This window comes from Moschus berezovskii, chromosome 14 (genome assembly GCF_049115385.1).
Source record: "Moschus berezovskii isolate FMDL1 chromosome 14, NW_MosBer_1.0, whole genome shotgun sequence".
NCBI classification, from domain to species: Eukaryota; Metazoa; Chordata; class Mammalia; order Artiodactyla; family Moschidae; genus Moschus; species Moschus berezovskii.
In genome coordinates, this window is record NC_142473.1 from 66,544,079 (window position 1) to 66,564,334 (window position 20,256).

General features: G+C 36.2%; 1 protein-coding gene across 24 annotated transcripts in view; it reads right to left on the reverse strand.

Moving 5' to 3' along the window:
• The window catches only part of IMMP1L (inner mitochondrial membrane peptidase subunit 1), a 76,318-nt gene that overhangs the window by 23,362 nt on the left and 32,700 nt on the right, over positions 1-20,256 (reverse strand). For 11 of the 24 annotated variants that reach the window (XM_055423768.2, XM_088843212.1, XM_055423766.2 and 8 more), the window contains 3 exons: positions 7,651-7,784; positions 5,580-5,668; positions 2,054-2,180 (listed from right to left, as the gene is read on the reverse strand). In XM_055423768.2, the coding sequence (XP_055279743.1) occupies positions 2,054-2,180; positions 5,580-5,668; positions 7,651-7,755 (321 nt within the window). In that variant the 5' untranslated portion in view covers positions 7,756-7,784. Of the gene's footprint in view, positions 1-2,053; positions 2,181-5,579; positions 5,669-7,650; positions 7,785-10,195; positions 11,081-11,535; positions 11,636-20,256 lie in introns of all 24 variants that reach the window. The other 13 variants (XM_055423775.2, XM_088843207.1, XM_055423776.2 and 10 more) reach the window with 6 other exon arrangements.

Genomic DNA, 20,256 nt, shown 5'->3' on the forward strand with positions numbered 1-20,256 from the left:
CATGCACACCAAACTGAATGGAATAAATCTGGAACAAAATAGCAGTACCCCCTAACTTATCCTCTCATCAAACATAAAAATCCAAAGGATGTTTTCCTTGAATAAAATATTTATACATATATAAAAAAATACATATTATAGTCCCCTGATTATTTTTTCTGATTATTTAGCAGAGATTTTATCTAAATCCTTTCATCCTAACATTCCTCTTCTAATAATTTCAGAAGAAAACAACAGCGGTGTGCACACTGTACAAAGTACAATTGCACACAAGTACCCTGAAATTCATATGTTTTGTTATCAGTTATATGTTGTCATTTGTCTGTTGATAATTCTGGCCTCAGATGCTGGGAAAGATTGCAGGCAGGAGGAGAAGGGGATAACAGAGGATAAGATGGTTGGATGGCATCACTGACTCGATGGACACGAGTTTGAGCAAGCTTCAGGAGTTGGTGATAGACAGGGAAGCCTGGCATGCTGCAGTCCATGGTGTTGCAGAGTTGGACGGGACTGAGCGACTGAACTGAACTGATCTGAATTCTGGCCTCAAGTATGTGCTTGTTGCTAAAGCAACTTAGAAGTGACTAGACTGCGTCATGAAATGATAACAGCCATGTGATGGTGAAATAATTATGTAAATTACTAACATGTTTGAAAAACAAAAGGATAAGTATCCATGATGAAGACCACAGAAAAATACTGATATGTTACCGGATACTACATTCTCAACTTTAACATTACGATTACCATCAGCTATTGATTCCTAGGATATTTAGCACTGTAGTAATAAACATCAAAAGTGTAATAAACATTTGCACAGCTGAACCATAGTCTATTAGGGAAAGTAAATAAACAATAGATTATTTAATAGTCTATTGATCAAACTTACTTAATAGGGCAACAGAGGTTATTACAGTTAAAAATAAATTTACAATGATGAAGACAATTCAACTCCTAATTATATGTTTACATTGGGGATGAAGATAAAGTTACTTAACAGATACAACAGTTCTATTAATAAACTGATAGTGACACAAAAAATTTAAACAAAAGTAGAAAATAAATTTATAATTAAAGTGAGAACAGCATATGCTGAGTAAACAGAAGGGCCTCCTTGCCCCGCCCCACCCCAGCCACAAGTTCTGTCTCAACAGTCATGTGACTGGCGAAGGGGGCTGACACATGACATCTGCTCTTCACTCTTCCACTCTGCTGCATCTGCTCTTTTTTCCTAACTGGGTCAGTAAGTTGACTACACCAAAGGTATACAAAATATCTATTCTGAACATTTAAATAGGATTAAAAAAAAACTAAACTATAAGACTACATTTGATTTTACCAAATTTTCCATTAACAAGCCAGTGGGAAAACCAAGTCAGAATTCCAGATTGCATTTAGTTGTCACGTCTCCTTCGTCTCCTCCAATCTATGACAATCCCCGACTTTCCTTTTTTAAAGACTCTGACATTTCTGAAGAGTACTGGTCAGTTAAGCTGCAGGATGACCCTCAGTTACGGTTAGTCTGTTGTTTCGTCATGATTGGACTGAGGCTGTAACTTCTTGTTACAAGAACACCACAACAGTGACGTGCCCTTCTCAATGCTTCAGTTCAGGGTCTGCACTGTGTTGACGTGTCGTATCATCGGTGAAGTTAACCTTGGTCACCCAGTTAAGGTAGCGTCTTCCAGGTTTCTCCTCCACAGAGTTACTATTTCTCCCTTTGGAAAAATACCCTGGGAGAGATACTTTGAGACTATGCAAATCTACTGTTTTCCCTCAAACCTTTGCCCAATATTTTGACACTGCTGGTGAATCCTGCCTTCAACAACTAATACTGACATGTTTGTATGGGGCTTTAAAAGGAAATAAAATATATAAATTATAACGGCATGTTGTTTGTGATACAAACATACACTTACATATTCTTATTCTACTGAATGCATCATTTTAACATATTCAAACATGAATAAAAGTTATTTTCATTTGTCAGTGTGTTCAGTTAATGTTAATCAATTGTGATACCAATGAATAACATAATTGAAATGTTACTTACATAACTATGGCTTTTAAAGAAACCTGCTGGACTACTGGTGAGAATTTTGTCTCCTTCCAAACCAATTACTCTTTTACAAATATTTGATTTTGGATCACTCGGACTTTTTGCAACCACAATGTCACCTCTGAGGGGGAAAAGTCAAAGAAAGTCAGAGTTATTATTAAACATAAACACATGTATGGCACTGCTATAATACTTTTATAAAGCAACTTAAAGCCACACCCTTTATCCTCTCACATACTAACCCTCCCATACATTTACCAGCTTTGAGAACCTCGAGACTAACTTTATGGGTCAGAATCCAAAAATGAGAGTGATGGAAACACTACTAGAAGATTCTAAAATTTTTGACAATTCCACGAGAATTACCTTCTTGCACTGTACTTAGTATGTTACTTCTGTGTCTAAATTTTTAGAACCAAAACTATAAAAAAGCAATTCATGTAAATATCACCAGATTAACCAAGCAAACTTACTTCCCTGCCTGTAATACTGACTGACTCTACAGCATACATAAAGGTAGAGACATTATCTATGTTTCCCTAGAGCTTAAAGAACTCAGAAATTGCAGCATGTAAATTATATAAACCTAGATAGTTCACAGTACAGTCAAAAAGACTTATATTTGAAGAAAAATTATCAGAAGACTTAGCCAGAAAAAATACTAAAAGCTGTCCAAACATATGATACAAAAAATAAACTGGCATATCATACATATAAAACCATATGGATAGGGTTACATATGGAAGAGATGATTCATGGAATAAGTAACAATTTGCATGTATTAGAAGACTAAGATACTTAAAATTGGAAAGGAAGGAGACAAAAATATAGGACTAATGTCCCAACCAAAAAGAATACAACACTGTTTCTGCATGAAATGAGCATTAAGAGAATTCTGTTGCTCACACTTGAAAGGATTTAATATATTTACTTACTGTCTGTACCAGGTTCTTAAAATAATTTGATGCTACTTATGATAAAAGATGCATGTATCAAAAGTCATAAAAATAAAAGATGATGGCTAAATTAGAAACCTAGTTATTGCTATATATAAGTATTATAATGAGTCTGCAACTTTTTGGTAGTCAAGTTAAAAAAGAAATTATGATTATTATCTGCCAATCATTAATAAAATAAGGTTTAGTTTGAAAAGTATGACAAAATTTTTCTTAACTAAATCAAAGAGGAAAAGATATGTATGTAAGGAAAGTAAAGACAGCATCTTTATCAGAAATTTTACAGAAATTACAATAGTATTCAGAAGAGTCATTTCTTCAGGCTATTCTTAATAAGAGCTGAATGCTATTAAAACACTAAACTCTATAATCTGGAGTGCAATATAAGGCTTACACTTGTTTGAAAATGGGATGAAGCATCTCTTTCCAAACAACTGGAACTATGGCAGCAGAACTGTTCAGATGAAGAAATTTGCAAATATTGTAACATATGTAACATACTACAAAGTTGATTATGGCTAGCTTTGGGGAAAGAAATGTTCTCCATGGGAGTCTTATTCAGCTTAAGTTTCTTAACAAAATCATCACTATGACCCTCAAACTGCACATGAATGGCAACATAAAAGATCATAATTTAGTCAAAGTTTTTTTTATAGAAAGCATTATTACTGTAGACTGTACTTCAGTTGTCTAACCAGATATTATAGGCACAGAACTTAGATCAAAAAAGATTACCTAGAACTCTCAACTCTTTCAAATAGCATTTTAAAATGAACAACAGAACTAAGATTCAATTTTTCTTATATCATTTATAATCATCCTTATTATTCTAGGAGATTAAAGCTTTTTGAGATGAAGGATCAACCTCTTACTCGACCTAACATTCTCTATAGGGTAGAGCACATCTTATAAATGAGGTGCTCATTGACTGTTCAGAGAGTAAGCAGTAATAAAGAATGACTGTCTCAAGCATGAGAGTTCTGTCCACTGGACTGAAAAATCCATGTGCTTTAGATATCAGATATGCAGACTTTTATCTTCCCTAAATGGATGGCTATTCTGTCTTTAGAAACAGGCAGCTAGCCAGAGTATCTCTAGTCAGGTGTCAGAGATTCCCCTGAAATCTCAGAGTTCTGTGCTGCAGATTAATGGAAAAAATATTCAGGACAGTAATATTTTTAAAGTAGAGTTACCAACTGACTACCTTAGTTGTAAAAGTTACTTTGGTATGTCCCATATAAATGCCAAATTTTGAGCTGTCTTTCCAGCTAATGGGTTCCCTGAATGAATACAATATGAAACTTTCAAAAAAATCTTATTTATTAAATATAGTTATTTATATTATCCATCTGACTCCAAAGAGTATCCCCTCTGAAAAAGACAATGTTGAAGTATTCATTCAGAAACTATTTAGCCAATAAATCCAGCTTCTTGTTAAGGATGCTTAAAAGACTGAATCATGTGATTAGCATGGAAAACAGACACTTGTCTTCATGTTGTAGTGAACCTAGGTCTCCAGTTAATCCAAAGACTGTAATAAGTTATTTTGATATAAAATAAAGAGAAAAGGAAGCTAGAATATAACCTGCTATATAAACTTTATTACCCCCGTATCTATCAATTAGGCATCCTGAAGTTGTTGGAGATAAAAGATCTGAAGAATTACCTAAGGCCCATGCTAGACCATAATGCTTGAGGAAGAGAGTGTTTCTATCTACAGAATCTAAGATGGTGGAAGATCAGTAAATGCAAAGAACAGTTTTACACTGTTTTTGGTGATTTTCCAGTAATGTGAAATACACTATAGAAAAGGACAATAATGAAAGAAGAATGCCTAAACCTACTTACGCCATAAGATAAATAACAGCTCAAGTGAGTAAAATTTATATTTTCTGAAGATGAAATGTAATACAGATTTATTTTTTAAGAATCATGAAAAACTAATGGACCCCAAATTTTAAGGAAGCAAAGAGGTTCCCTTTAGAAATTACATTAAATGACTAATATTTGACATCAATTCAGAAGGAATAAGACTCCAGGAGTTAAGTAGAATAAATAATATCTTAAGGATTGGAAACACCATTCAGAACAGGATTTTAAAAGATTTAGTGGCAAATAATATTTGCCGAGGAATTTTGTAACTTAATATAATTAATCAGAAAACTCATAATTGATAGGATTCCTGGCTCCCAGTTATATACAGTGCTATAAAGTCTAAAAGTCATCAACAGCTCATCATAGACTATGGAGAATAAGACAGTCTCCAATAGAAATGCAGGATTATTTTGAAAATTAAAAAATCAAATCACTAAGATTTGAATATGTAACTGGCACCTAAGTCTCTAGTTCCTTACTCAAACAATCCAAGAGATTGCATGTTTAGAGAGACTATTAAAATTTCTCACAGTAAGAGAAAAAGTTTGAGTCAAAATTTCATCCAGTTGGTCATTAATTTGGTTATTTACAGAAGAGTTTTTAAAGCTAACATTAAGAAACTACAGAAAAGACATAATACGTATGTGTGTTTTCACCATGAATTTAATATATTTGTGACAGAAATTTACCTTTGGATACCATAAAAATGTCGACTAAGATTTTCTGCAAAGACAATATCTGAATTTTGAATTGTAGGCTCCATTGACGGTCCAGAACACTGAAAGAGAGGTAATTTTTAAATTTAACTTGAAAACCTTTTTTAAAATATAAATATCTGATCAGGCTTAAAAGAAAATCAAGCAAATGTTCTTTAAACTTGGAGGATGATTTATAATAAGCTGGTAGTTCCAAGAGAACTTCAACTCTATAGAGAAGCCAGCAAATCTGGAAACACAGGCAAAATATATTTAAAATGGTTTATTAATATTATATTATAAAAGATGAATAACATTACCTCCGGTTCCAAATTTTGGCCATCTTGTAAAATTTAAGTGCTTTGAGGGCAGTGACTTTGTCTCTTAAGTTCCCAATTGCTAACCAAGATCAAGAACAGTGTTTAGCATAAAGCTGATACTCAACACATACTTGTTGAATGAACAAATTAATAATTTTTTCCTTCTTGCTATGGCCAAATATCATCCAGAAGCCCATGACAGTAATTTAGCAAGTGGTATCATACTATTTTCAACTAACTGGTGTCTTTCATTCTCTTCAAGAGAACAGCTTATTCACTTTGGGGGGCTGCAACTTACATTTTCTACTGAAAAATACTGGCATAATGAGATGCAATTTAAAAACTTTCATATTAGTGTGTCTTAAAACAATAATCTTCATATACACCTCAAAACAGGTATGAGGTACATATGGACAGGGAAGCCTGGCGTGCTGCAGTCCATGTGGTTGTCAAGAGTTGGACACGACTGAGTGACTGAACTGAACTTATACCTCGAAACTGTAGTATATTATCACTGTAATCTAAAAAATCTAAATACAGCAGTCTTCATTCAATTCAGTTGTATGTAAATAAAACTTTTTACTCAAAACCTCCTACTCAGGCAGAAAAAAAGACCACAATGAAAGTTTTCTGCTATCTCTGTAGTCTACTGGAAGCACCAGTATAGATTAAAAAAAAAAAAAAAAATCAAAGGGGAATTTCAGTTAGATATATTTATTTGCCTAAATATAGTTACTAGAATTATTCCAACTTGAGATCATATGACTATACATCTCTTTAGGGTAAACCTGTAAACATAGCAACAGCAATAGCAAAACTCACTGACTGAACCATCAACCAGTTTACTATTTCATTTTCATGACGAAAGGTGAGTACTGTCAGGGCTGATTTATGATGCAATACTAAGAAAATACACTGGGAAAAGGACAGCCTTAACACTTTAATTTTGACACAAGGCAGAATAAATCATTTATTAACAGTTATTGACATCTTCACAGTAGTTAAAAAGTAGGATTTTTGAAAATCAGGAAAATCTGTGCTGAAATTCCAAGTCTACTTGGAATTATGGGACCTGTAGAAAGTTACTTGAGCTTTCTGAGCCTCAAGCTTTCTCATGTACATAGTATTAGTAGATTTCTTTTTTTTTTTTTATCTTTATTTATATATTTATTTTACAATATTATATTGGTTGGTTTTGCCATACATTGACATGAATTCGCCCCAGGTGTACATGTGTAGATTTCTAATAAGTAGTTCAGGGGCTTCCCTGGTGGCTCAGTGGTAAACAATTCGCTTGCAACGCAGGAGATGTGGATTCAGTCCCTGGGTCAGGAAGATCCTCTGAACAAGGAAATGGCAACCCACTCTAGTATCCCTGCCTGGGAAATCCCATGGATGGAGGAGCCTGGTGGGCTACAGTACATGGGGTCACAAAAGAGTTGGACACAGCGTAGCAGCTAAACAACAATAATGTATCTCACAGAGTGTAAAAGATTAAATGAGATAATAAACATAAAATATCAAACACATCCTGGAACACAGTAAGTAGTATTCAATAACGGTAAAAACTAATATTTCAATAGATTAATAGGAGCTTTTGTGACCCTGAAAGAAACAATACAGGACCACATTTAAAGTTACAGTTCTTCTGTTTTACATCAGTGCCAATGCAAACAAACACTCTTCCTTCAATTTAAAAAAATAACATATTTTATATGATTATTTTCTTGAATATGAGCACTTACCATGAGAACACCACCAACGTATTCAAAAGCACAATGAGCTATGCAGCCATACTGAATAGTATAGCCAACAAGTCGAAAGGTTTTTCCCAGAACACCACGAAGCATAGTTCTATGTAGACTCTGCTACCACTGGCCTGATGGTAAATTTCAAAAAGTTTCATGATCAATACTATTTAAAAACACTTAAGAGATAACTCTACTGTAAAATATTTTACAATTACCCAAAGTGTAGTAGATTCCTAATATGATTTGTGCAGAAAATCAAAAGTTTACTTTCATTTCTGCTATAAAGATTTTTTTAAAAGGCAAATCATAGCCACTTAATATTCTGATCTACTAAACAGATTATATTCAAATATTACTGGGTTTAAATACAAATTAGATAACTAGTAGACTCTGAACTTGTCTCTCCCCTTTAATGCCCTGATTATTTCTTGATATTAAGGCAGATACTTAAGAAAAGATATTAACTCTTTCAAGTATTAATAACAGTTCTTCATACTATTTCCAGTGATAGAACATAGTTCTTGTCATAACATAATAGGGTAATAAAGAGGAAAAAACTAGAATAAACGTATGAAAAGGCAAGTTTTAAATTACTTCATTTATTAACTTGTGTGATCTTCAATGAATTACTTCATCTCTATGGGCCTTAATAAAATGGAAATAACAGTATCTCACAAAATGGTTAGAGAATCAAATTCAATTAACATGCGCTGCTGCTGCTGCTGCTAAGTCGCTTCAGTCGTGTCTGACTCTGTGCGACCCCATAGATGGCAGCCCACCAGGCTCCCCCGTCCCTGGGATTCTCCAGGCAAGAACACTGGGGTGGGTTGCCATTTCCTTCGCCAATGCATGAAAGTGAAAAGTGAAAGTGAAGTCGCTCAGTCGTGTCCGACCCTCAGCGACCCCATGGACTGCAGCCTACCAGGCTCCTCCATCCATTGGAGTTTCCAGGCAAAAGTACTGGAGTGGGTTGCCATTGCCTTCTCCTAACATGTCCTAGTGGCTTTGTAAATTGTACTTACATTCAGTTGTCAGTTATTAATTGCTACTATAACAATGAACACACGATTATGAAACATTAAGAACCATATATTTTTAAAAAGCCATATATACTTGACATACTGGTATTATTCACCTAAAATATTCCTAGTATTTGTCCCTTCTTTTGTATTTACCTGCTACAACTATGTTTCAAGCATTTCTGAACTAAGGGCCTAATGCTTAGGCCTAGACTTCTAGGCACTGTTATCAGATTAAATTTATTAAAACACATCAACAATAATAACATGTAACATTTGCTCAATGCTTGGTATATAAGTCAGGCTTTACAAATTAATTTCTGTGAGATAGATATTATTACTATTATCATTTTATAGATAAGGAACCCAAGAGTAGTCAGCTTACATGCTAAACATCACAAAACCAGAAACTCAAGAACTTAACCATGATGTTACACTGACTCCCATATTTCTCCCCTGCTCTCATAATCTCTAGTTTTCTATCACATATGACTCATTTTCAGGATTCTTTTTCAAATAGCTTCCATCCCATCTTCAGATTCCAACCTGATCTTCCTTGATACTCCTACAGAAACTGACTACTCAACCATACTCCTGTTTACTTAAGAGTAAACTGCCCACCAAACACTTACTTATGCCAATATCCACGCCTGGAAGATACCCATCATGATACCCGTCATGTATCTAGTTTGTAACTCTTCTCCAAATGCTCTCAATAGGAAAGTTGTTGCTTCTCATTTGGGTTCCTAATGTTCATTTTCAATGATTAAGAATACTGTCTCTGAAGTTGGTCGGTCAAAGCAGATACCCTAGCTCCACCACATTTTAGCTGCGACATTCAGGTTATTTTACCTATGTAAATCTCAAGTACCTTTACCTGTAAAATGGCCTTACTATCTCAGAGTGTTAAGTCAGGATTAATTATAATCAGATATATGGTTGTGTAGTGAAATAGATCAATAAATGCTAGTTACTGTGTCATCTGCTTGGCAATTAGCATGTACTACATAACCTCATATAATTAAGTTGCATTTCCAAATGTCTAAGTTTCTGCCTATCTTATGTTTAAATAGATTTTTTTTTTTTCTCTTTTGAATGCAAAGTGTAATTTGCGGGATCTTAGTTCCCTGACCAGAGAGTGAGCCCAAGCCCTAGGCATGGAAAGCACAGAGTCCTAACCACTGGACCTCCAGGGAAGTCACAATAATAGAATTTTAGAACCCACAGGATAGGACTATTATTTATCAGTGTTTTATTACTTATTAGTGTTTGAAGTGAAGTCGCTCAGTCATGTCCGACTCTTTGCGACCCCAAGGACAGTAGCCAACCAGGCTCCTCTGTCCATGGAATTTTCCAGGCAAGAATACTGGAATGGGTTGCCATTTCCTTCTCCAGGGGACCTTCCCGACCCAGGGACTGAACACGGGTCTGTTTTATTATTAGTGTTTAGTCACCTATTAAACATAGATTATGTCGTCTCCTCTAACAAGTCTTCACTGAGCCACCCCAACAAATGTTACCTGTGAGATCAGTCCTGGGTGTTCACTGGAAGCATTGATGCTAAAGCTGCAATTCCAATACTTTGGCCACCGCATGCGAAGAGCTGACTCACTGGAAAAGACCCTGATGTTGGGAGGGATTGGGGGCAGGAGGAGAAGAGGACGATAGAGGATGAGATGGCAGGATGGCATCACCGACTAGACGGACACGAGTTTGGGTGAACTCCAGGAGTTGGTGATGGACAGGGAGGCCTGGCGTGCTGCGATTCATGGGGTGGCAAAGAGTCGGACACGACTGAGCGACTGAACTAAACTGAATGCTTTGTATCACTTACCTACCTTCAGCATACACTGATTATAATATGTACCGCACTATATTATTTATATCTTTCTCTTAGTATATATTATATACTACATTTGCTTATATGTCGGTGGGCAGTGACTGTGCACTATTCATCTTTGAATCCTGGGGCATGACTGAATTAATGAATATATATTGAACCCAAATCTATATTTTCCACATCTTTAGTATGATAAAGTGGTTATAAGGTTCAAATGATCAGAAGAACACTGAGATTTTTGGTCAACGAGGAGACAAGAGTAATGTCATACTCACTGAAAGAAAAAACTATCAGTAACATATTAAAAAGTGTTCTTGTTAAATTTTTTAAGTAACATGAAATATTCCATCTTAGGAATCTGGCTTACAGTAATAACTGACATACTTTTAAAAGCTCATGATTTTTAGAATGTAATAAGTGAATAAACAGTGATACTTAAAAACACTTTATAACTAAAGTGATGCGATGGATGGAAAGGAGGGAGACTTCTGTCTGCACAGGGACACGGGGCGGCGGGCGGGAGCGAGGCCCGCCCAGGCGGCCGGCTGGCGGTCTGTCCGGTGGTCTTTCCAGTGTCGGGGAAAAGGAGAGCGAGAAAGTGGGGAGCGACGTGAAAAGGGGGTCGGGTGGAAAAGTGGCTCCTTGCCTGCCCCGTGGGCCCCCCATCCCCGCCGGGCACCCCGCCCGCCACCCGCTGGGTCAGCAGCCCAGCCTGCCCCTGTCCCGCGCCCCCTGGCGTCGTCTCTGTTCTTCCGCGCGACCTCCCCGCCACATCCCTCGAGAGTGGGTCCGAGGGTTTTGGGGGTCTGAGGTTCCTCCCCCAGTCCCCAACGGGCGACTGCCCCGGGTTCGCGACCGCACAGTGCGGAGCCTCTGGTGCGTCTCGCAGGCTGCACGGCACGGCGGTGCATGGCTCCTTGGGGGAGCCGGCCCTGGCCTGGTCTGCCCGGCTGGCCGTCGGTCGTCCACTGCTCTGGACCCGGTGCCCGGGCGCCAAGCGCCTCTGCCTGCCCTCCGAACCTCGGGACTTTCCCATCTTCTCACCGCTCCCCGTCCGGCGCTGTCTCTCTCCGACTTCAGTGCAGGAGGCCTCGGTTGATTCCTGGGTCGGGAGGATCCCCTGGAGAAGGAAATGGCAACCCATTCCAGTATTCTTGTCTGGAAAATGCCATGGACAGAGGAGGCCGGCAGGCTACAGTCCATGGAGTCGCAAGAATTGGACACGACTGAGCGACCAAATCACCACCACCACCATAACTAAAGCTCAATTAATTAAAAAAAAAAAAAATTTAAGAGGAGCAACAGGAACAGAATATTGTTTGTAAAGTTAACTAGGTTGTGTAAATACTACTGTGCTCCAATTATAGTATTAGGGGGAAAGCTGGGGCACGAGTTAGCAACTAAGCAACAACAAAGGGTAAGTCCTAAGGCTTAGCTGTGAAAGTGTCAGCTATGAGACACACCCTAAAAAGTAATGAAGTGGATACTACATTTAAAAACAAAAACGAGCTTATCTGATGTTACAGAGGGGACATGTTATCAAACAAAAGGAAACATGGGGCACTCAGCAAGAAGACATTGATAATACAGATACAGGGTGAAATTTAGAGAGGAAATTAATAGAAATCTACCAAAATTTAAATAATTTCAATTGTGCAATAGATTTTGCTTTTGGCTAAAAAACATACTAAAAAAAAAATACAAAGATGCTATAACCATACAATAGTTCTGATCTTCTGAGAAGTCCTGAAGTTAACTTCCAGTCACAAGTAATTGGGGCCATAAAGCCTTTTTTTTTTATTATTACTCAGTAAATGCCCAGTTTCAAATACAATGTTTGAGAAGAAACTATCTCATAAAATAACAAAATAGATCAGGGATCAGAAGAAAAAAGTTAACAGACATCATTTCTTCCTTACAGATACTACCAACAGAATGGAGGCTGAAGTATCTGAAATTATTTTGGATCTTAGTCTCCTAAATAAAAAGAGCTATGGAGCGGTTTATAGAGGACTCTGAGAATCAAGACTAGTTGGTCTTATATTTTAAAAGAGGAGCACTGTTGAGAAATACTGAAACTGAGATTAAGAGCTCACAAATTTAAGAGAAACCTCAAGAGTAGAAAGTAACATTCATATAGTGTCAGCAGCTCAGTCACATCCAACATGCCACTCCATGGACTGGCTCCTCTGTCCAAGGGATTTCCCAGGCCAAGAATACTGCAGTGGGTAGCCATTCCCTTCTCCGGGGGATCTTCTTGACCAGGGATCAAACCTGGGTCCTCTGCATTGCAGGCAGACTCTATACCGTCTGAGCCACCAGGGAAGCCCAAATTCATGTAGGATATAAATAAATCACACACACTACTAGGGTTCAATAGCTCTACTGGCAAAAAGGATTACAACAGGGGTTTCAAACTCCGGTTAACACAGTGATTTCAAAGGGTCCATAACGCTATATGTGCATACATGTGCCAGATATCTTGCTTGTCACTTTGGATTTGCTCTCTACCTTCCTCCATACTGCTCTCTGCACTTGGAAAACTGACCTATATGAACTATCAAGGCACTTCAGTCAAGCTTTGACTGAACCCCAGCAGGAAGTCAGAGAAAAGAAGGGTTATTTATTTTCCTGGCTATTTCCTTGGGTATTCTTCTTAGTCTAGCCGTGTCTTTTGACCAAAGGTCACTGAATCCCCAAAGGCACAGGAGTCACTTTGAGAGGTCTCCTACCAGCCAAGTTTGAGATTATTTTAGAAAGTAGTAACAGTGGAAAATCCCATGGATGGCGGAGCCTGGTAGGCTGCAGTCCGTGGGGTCGCTAAGGGTCGGACTCGACTGGGAGACTTCACTTTCACTTTTCACTTTCACACATTGGAGAAGGAAATGGCAACCCACTCCAGTGTTCTTGCCTGGAGAGTCCCAGGGACGGGGGAGCCTGGTGGGCTTCTGTCTATGGGGTCACACAGAGTCGAACACGACTGAAGTGACTTAGCAGCAGCAACAGTAATAAATAATATAGTAGAATAAAAATGAAATCTAGTCACTACATTTTTTTTTTAAGTATATGTTGGGGATAAGGCGACGAGTTGACTCACTGGAAAAGACTCTGATGCTGGGAAAGGTTGGGGGCGGGAGGAGAAGGGGACGACGGAGAATGAGATGGCTGGATGGCATCACCGACTCTGTGGACATGAGTTTGAGTGTACTCCGGGAGTTGGTGATGGACAGGGAGGCCTGGCGTGCTGTGATTCATGGGGTCGCGGAGAGTCGGACACGACTGAGCGACTGAACTGAACTGAACTGAACTGGGGATAAGGAAAGTTCTTTATCAAAAAAATAGCAGCTAATAAATACAGCAGGAATAATGAAATTAACACCAATGTAATTCAGGCAAGGGCCATTAATAGATGTTTAAAATAACTAGATGATATCCTTGATTATAAGAATTAGTATTACTAAAATGGCCATACCACTCAAGAGTAATCTATAGATTTAATATTATCCCTATCAAACTACCCATAACATTTTCAAAGAATTGGAACAAATAATCATAAAATTTACATGTAACCACAAAGACCCAGAATTGCCAAAGCAATCCTGAGGAAAAAGAACAAAGCTGGAGGCACAACCCCCTCCCCAGACATCAGACAATACTACAAAGATACAGAAATTAAAACAGCAGGGAATGGCACAAAAACAGACATACGGATCAATAGAATAGAGTTCAGAAATAAACCCACAAACCTACAGTCAATTAATTTGCAACAAAGGAGGCAAGAATATACAATAGAGAAAAGACAATCTCTTAAATAAGTGATGCTGCGAAAACTGGACAACAAGAAGGAAATTAGAATGGTCTTTAACAACATACACAAAAATAAACTCAAACTGGATTAAAGATCTAAATGTAAGACCAGATACTATAAACTTCCTAGAAGAAAATATAGGCAGAATACTCTGATATAAATCACAGCAATAATTTTTTAATCTGTCTCCTAGAATAATGGAAATAAAAGCAAAAATAAGTTAAACTTGAAGTTACTGCACAGCAAAGAAAACCATTAAAAAAGACAACCTATAGAATGGGAGAAAATATTTGTAAATGATGTTACCTACAAGGGATTAATTTCCAAAATACATACAGTGAGCTCATATAGCTCAATATAAAAACAAACAAATGACCCAATCAAAAAATGGGCAGAAGACTTAAATGGACGTTTCTCCAATGAAGACATTCAGATGGCCAACAGGCACATGAAAGTATGTTCAACATCGCTAATTATTAGAGAAATAAAAATCAAAACTACAATGACATATCACCTCACACCAGTCAGAATGGCCATCATTACAAAGTCTACAAATAATAAATGCTGGAGAGGGTGTAGAAAAATGGGACCCTCCTACATTGTTGGTGGGAATGTAAGTTGGTACAGTCACTATGGAAAACAGTATGTAAGTTCCTTAAAAAACTAAAAACAGAGTCACCATATGATTGGCTGAGTGCCCAGGAATAATGATTTTGAAATGTAGTGTTGGGAGAAAACTCTTGAGAGTCCTTTAGACTGCAAGATCAAACCAGTCAATACCAAAGGTAATCAATCCTGAATATTCACTGGAGGGACTGATGCTGAGGCTGAAGCTCCAATACTCTGGCTACTCGATGCAGTCAGCTCATTGGAAAAGACCCTGATGCTGGGAAAGACTGAAGGCAGAAGGAAAAGGGGACGAGATGGTTGGATGGCATCACCAACTTAATGGACATGGGTTTGAGCAAGCTCCAGGAGACGGTGAAGGACAGGGAAGTCTGGCATGCTGAAGTCCATGGGGTTGCAAAGAGTCGGACATGACTGAGTGACTGCAATTCTACTCCTGGGCATGTATACGGAGTAAACTCTAATTCAGAAAGATATATGCACCCCAGTGCTCACAGCAGCAATATTTACAATAACCAAGACATGGAAGCAACCTAAGTGTCCATCAACAGATGAATGGATAAAGATGTGGTACATATATACAATGGAATATTACTCAGCCATAAAAAAGAATGAAACATTGTCATTTGCAGCAACAAAGATAGACCTATATATTATAAGCAAAGTAAGTCAGGAAGAGAAAGACAAAGACCATATGATAGCACTTATATGTGGAATCTTAAAAAAAAATGATAGAGATGAACTTATTTACAAAATAGAAATAGACTCACAGACATAGAAAACAAATTAATGATCACCAAAGGGGAAAAGGTGGGAAGGATAAATTAGGAGCTTTGGACTAAAAGATACACACTACTTTATGTAAAACAGATAAACAACAAGGCTCTACCGTATAGCAAAGGGAACTATATTCAGTATCATATAATAAACCATAATGGAACAGAATCTGAATAAGGACAGATAGTGAATCACTTTGCTGTACACAAGGAACAAGCACAACATTATACATCAGCTGTAGTTCAATTTTAAAAATACTGAGTAAAAGGTTGTTGGTAAACAGGATAGATACAAAATATTAAAGAAAATAACTTATTATTTACAAAGGGAACAGAATACCTTTACGTGGAGAGATCAAGTAAATATTATCTTAACTATGTGATCCAATTTAGCTGCATACATAAAAGTAAAAACTGATATGGAGCTTCCTGACAATCTTATCATCATTGTGCTATTCTTGCCAAAAATGTATAACCTAAATCTAATTATAAATAATTGGATACATCCATACCATAATTAGGTCAATTAGGATATGAATATCTCAAGAGAGAGGGATTCAATTATTCTACATACCACATCAAAATACCAACACACTAAACTAGCAGTTATCAAAGTATGGTCCCCAGATCAGCAGGAGGAGCATCAAAGCAAATTGTTTGAACTACAAATTCTTGGGCTAAACTCAAGATTTATGTAACCAGAAATTCTGGGAGTATTGTTCAGCAATTTGTGTTTTAACAAGTTCTCCAGATGATTCTGAAGCAAAATTTGAGAACTATTGCTATAAGCTCCCAGGATGGCCAATGGGCACATTTATCCTTGAGCAGCTTTGCTCAGCTAGTCATTTATTACTGGGTGCTGTATAAATGTATAAATATTACCATATTTCATGTGTGCTGTGAAAAAAGTTGGGAAGCTTTGGCATACAGAATTTTACTCTCCTAGGAAATAGAATTTGTTGCTTTTTATTCCCTATCATCTTTACATTAAAAAAAAACTGAGTTAGATAAATTAGGAGTTTGGGATTGACACATACACACTACTATATATAAAACAGGTAAACCAGAACCTATCGTACAGCACAGATAACTATATTCAGTATCGTACAATAACCTATAATGGAAAAGAATCTGAGAAAGTATGCATGTATAAATGAATCACTTTGCTATACACTTGAAACTAACACATGGTAAATTAACTATTCTTCAATTAAAAACTGAGTTATTAATGTAGAGAACCAATTCCTTTAATGGAGATCCTATGTACTCTAACAGAGAATTACTAGAAAAGCTAGAAAAAAAAAAGGAAAATTTAAAATTGTGACTGTATCACATAACACAGGAAAAGATGTGATGATACTTCTTTCAGAAAACCTTTAAGAGACTTCTGATTAAAATATAGCAAAACTCCACATAATGCTGGCATAAGAAAGCAAAGTTGTTGTCTACTTTCAACAGATATCTGCATTATAGACTTTAAAATGTCTTCTTCCTATAACATAAAGTTAGAAAACATTATGTTAGATGTAGGTTATAATGGCTTCTTTGAATACACATAAAAATCCTCAAATACCAACCAAAATAGCTAATAACAAGAGCCACAAATACTTAAATAGTAGTTCTTGCATGCCAGGAACATGCAAGAACATGTTCTGTTCTGAACAAGCACTGTTCTAACTACATATATTAACTCATTTAATTCTTACAATAACTATGAGAACTTAAGTATCTGAGGGACAGAAAAGTGAACAAACTATTCAAAATCACATAGCTCATACACAGCAGAGCCAGAATTCAAAATAAGGAGGTTGGGTTCTAAAATCCACTACTACACTATATGCTTCTCAATAAAAATCAAAGAAATGTATTGGAAACTATAAAATAGGCATGGGAGAAACTAGCTAATGGGGGCTTCCCTGGTGGCTCATTCAGTAAAGAATCTGCCTGCAATGCAAGAGACACTGGTTCAATCCCTAGGTTGGGAAGATCCCCTGGAGAAGGAAATGACAACCCACTACCGTATTCTTCCCTGGGAAATAAAGTGCATATGCAAATATATATCTCAAACTAGCTAAAAAGATGGAGCAGAATGATCTCCAGAAGATGAAAAAGAAGTAGACATTTCTCCATCCTTAGAAGTTTCAGGGACTAGGGGTACTACGTCTAAGCATTGAAGAAGCCTTTTTGGGTATTTCAGAATACCCAAAGCCACACAAAAAATATCCACCTGATTGTTCAGGTGTCGAATTCCTTTGAAAAGAGAAAGCATTCTGTTTCAGAAAAAGAAAAAAAAAAAGTAAAGTATCAGGGTTAATTGAGACTATCAGTTTACAGAAATTCATTCATTTTAAAGTATAACCAGTTAAATAAGTGATTAATGTACTTTTTTTTGATAAACGGAACAGTTAGTGAATATATTAGCAATTAAAGAAGGCGTCACATTAAGAAAAAGGTGAGAAGAGAGTAGATGTAAAGCAGAAGACAAATCGCAACATTAAGAGTTTTGCTACATTTACCTTCATTTGGACAAGAAAAAACAGCAGACTTAAACATCCCTGACACCTCTATGATTTCTAAAGTTCAAAGATATCTACGCAAAATACACTTTTAGCATATAATTATACATATGTTTGTATATATATACACACATAAATAAAGTAGCTGAAAGACATATGTCCATTTCAGACTCTGAATGGAAGTTACTGTGACAAGGAGAGAACAACAGACTCATTAAAACATAGATGCTGAGTGGTGTACCCTGTTCAATAGCTAAAGAATTCACTCTCACACAGCAGCCTCTCTATCAAAGTAACTCAAATTCCTGCCATTTCAAAATCACCTTCAAGGCTGCTCATCAACTGTTCAAATCTATAATGTAAAATCTACTGTAAGACTTGTGCAGAGGGTATTTTTTATTTTCTAGAACTGCAAATTCAAGGAGCACTTATCCCCGTAATCAATGAAGATTTTATTTAAATTTATTTATTTTGATTCATTCTCAGAGGAAATAAGTGACATCACTTTAAGGTTTAAAGCAGTAAAAACTGCTTTAAATATGACTGCAGCATCAAAATAATTCAAGAACCTAATTTAAAACCCAAACTTAGAAAAAAAAATTCCAAACTTCCAGGCTCCCATCATGGAGCTAATGAATAAGAATCTGTGGGAGCAAGGCTACAGAATTAGTAGTTTTAATAAGCTCCCAGAAAATCCAGTAAAGGACTCTGTGCTTCATTTGAAACCACTGAAACATACTCACCATTTTCAGAAACTTGACAAAATTTAACCATTCGTTATTTTTAAACTAATTGCTACCTTTGGGATAATTCTATAAATTTTCATCATCAAACTTTATAATGCTAACATTTCAATGATTTGAAAAACCCAATATTATTCTCTGAAATTCACTCTTTATGTATATATACACACAGACACAAAATTGAAACTCATTTTATGCTTATAAAGCGTTAAGTAGTTGATACTTTTAATACAATCAAGTACCAGCCTCCAAACAGTTAAATACCTAAACCACTCCATTCATTCCCAATAATTCCCCAATGGCTATATAATTCATCTATTTCATAACAATATACAAGTTGTACAAACAATAGTTGAAGGATATTCATTCAAATGGAAGAAATATCATTTAGCATTATTGCAGGCTAGCTGTTGTGTACCAGCCTACAGTTCATACATGGTCCTTTGGAGAAAATACTACGGCTCACACATTACCAATAAAGAAAAAACGTTCATCATCTCTTAAATAATCAAGAAGTCCTAAGTTTTCCCATCCTGTTCTTTTATTACAACTGACTTAATTAGTAAAATTTTCTTCATTTCTCCCATCCTATATCCCTTTTTCTTATCTCCAAAATAACTCCCTTAACTTTCACTGACATCATTATGAGTTATTTGTACAATAAATTATTAGTTGTAGCTTTTAACTATGAGTCAATTTTCTTATAATCAATAAGGTATTAAATTCAAGTAATCCATACCTGTTTGAAAAATGTATATTACTGAAAAGATACTATATGCTTACAATGAATTTAATTAAATGAGGTTATTTGGGACTTTCCAAAGGAGATAATCATTTCTAATCAAATAAAAATAAAATCTAGGACAGGGAAGTAAAAAACACTAACTCTCAAATGCCACTCAGTAAACAGCTAAATAAAAAGCAGAAAAGTAAACAGTGAAAATGTTTAATAACATTTTTAGATAAATTTTATTTTGAAAGGAAAGCTATGCTTTTGAAATAATTATCTAATACTATTAACTACCATAGAAAGTTACCCTGAGAAATACAGTGACAAAATAATTTGAAATCACACATAAGTCAAATACTGTATATTTAATACAAATAATTATATTATGATGATAAGAAAAAGATTTTAGTTCACTTATTTCATGAATAGGTCTTTCCAGTGTAATATAATTTTACATAAACAGCTTTTCAAATAGTAAAAATACAAATAGAAGACTATAAAAGTCCTTTATAAACTACTACAATGTAGTTCAGTAGCAATA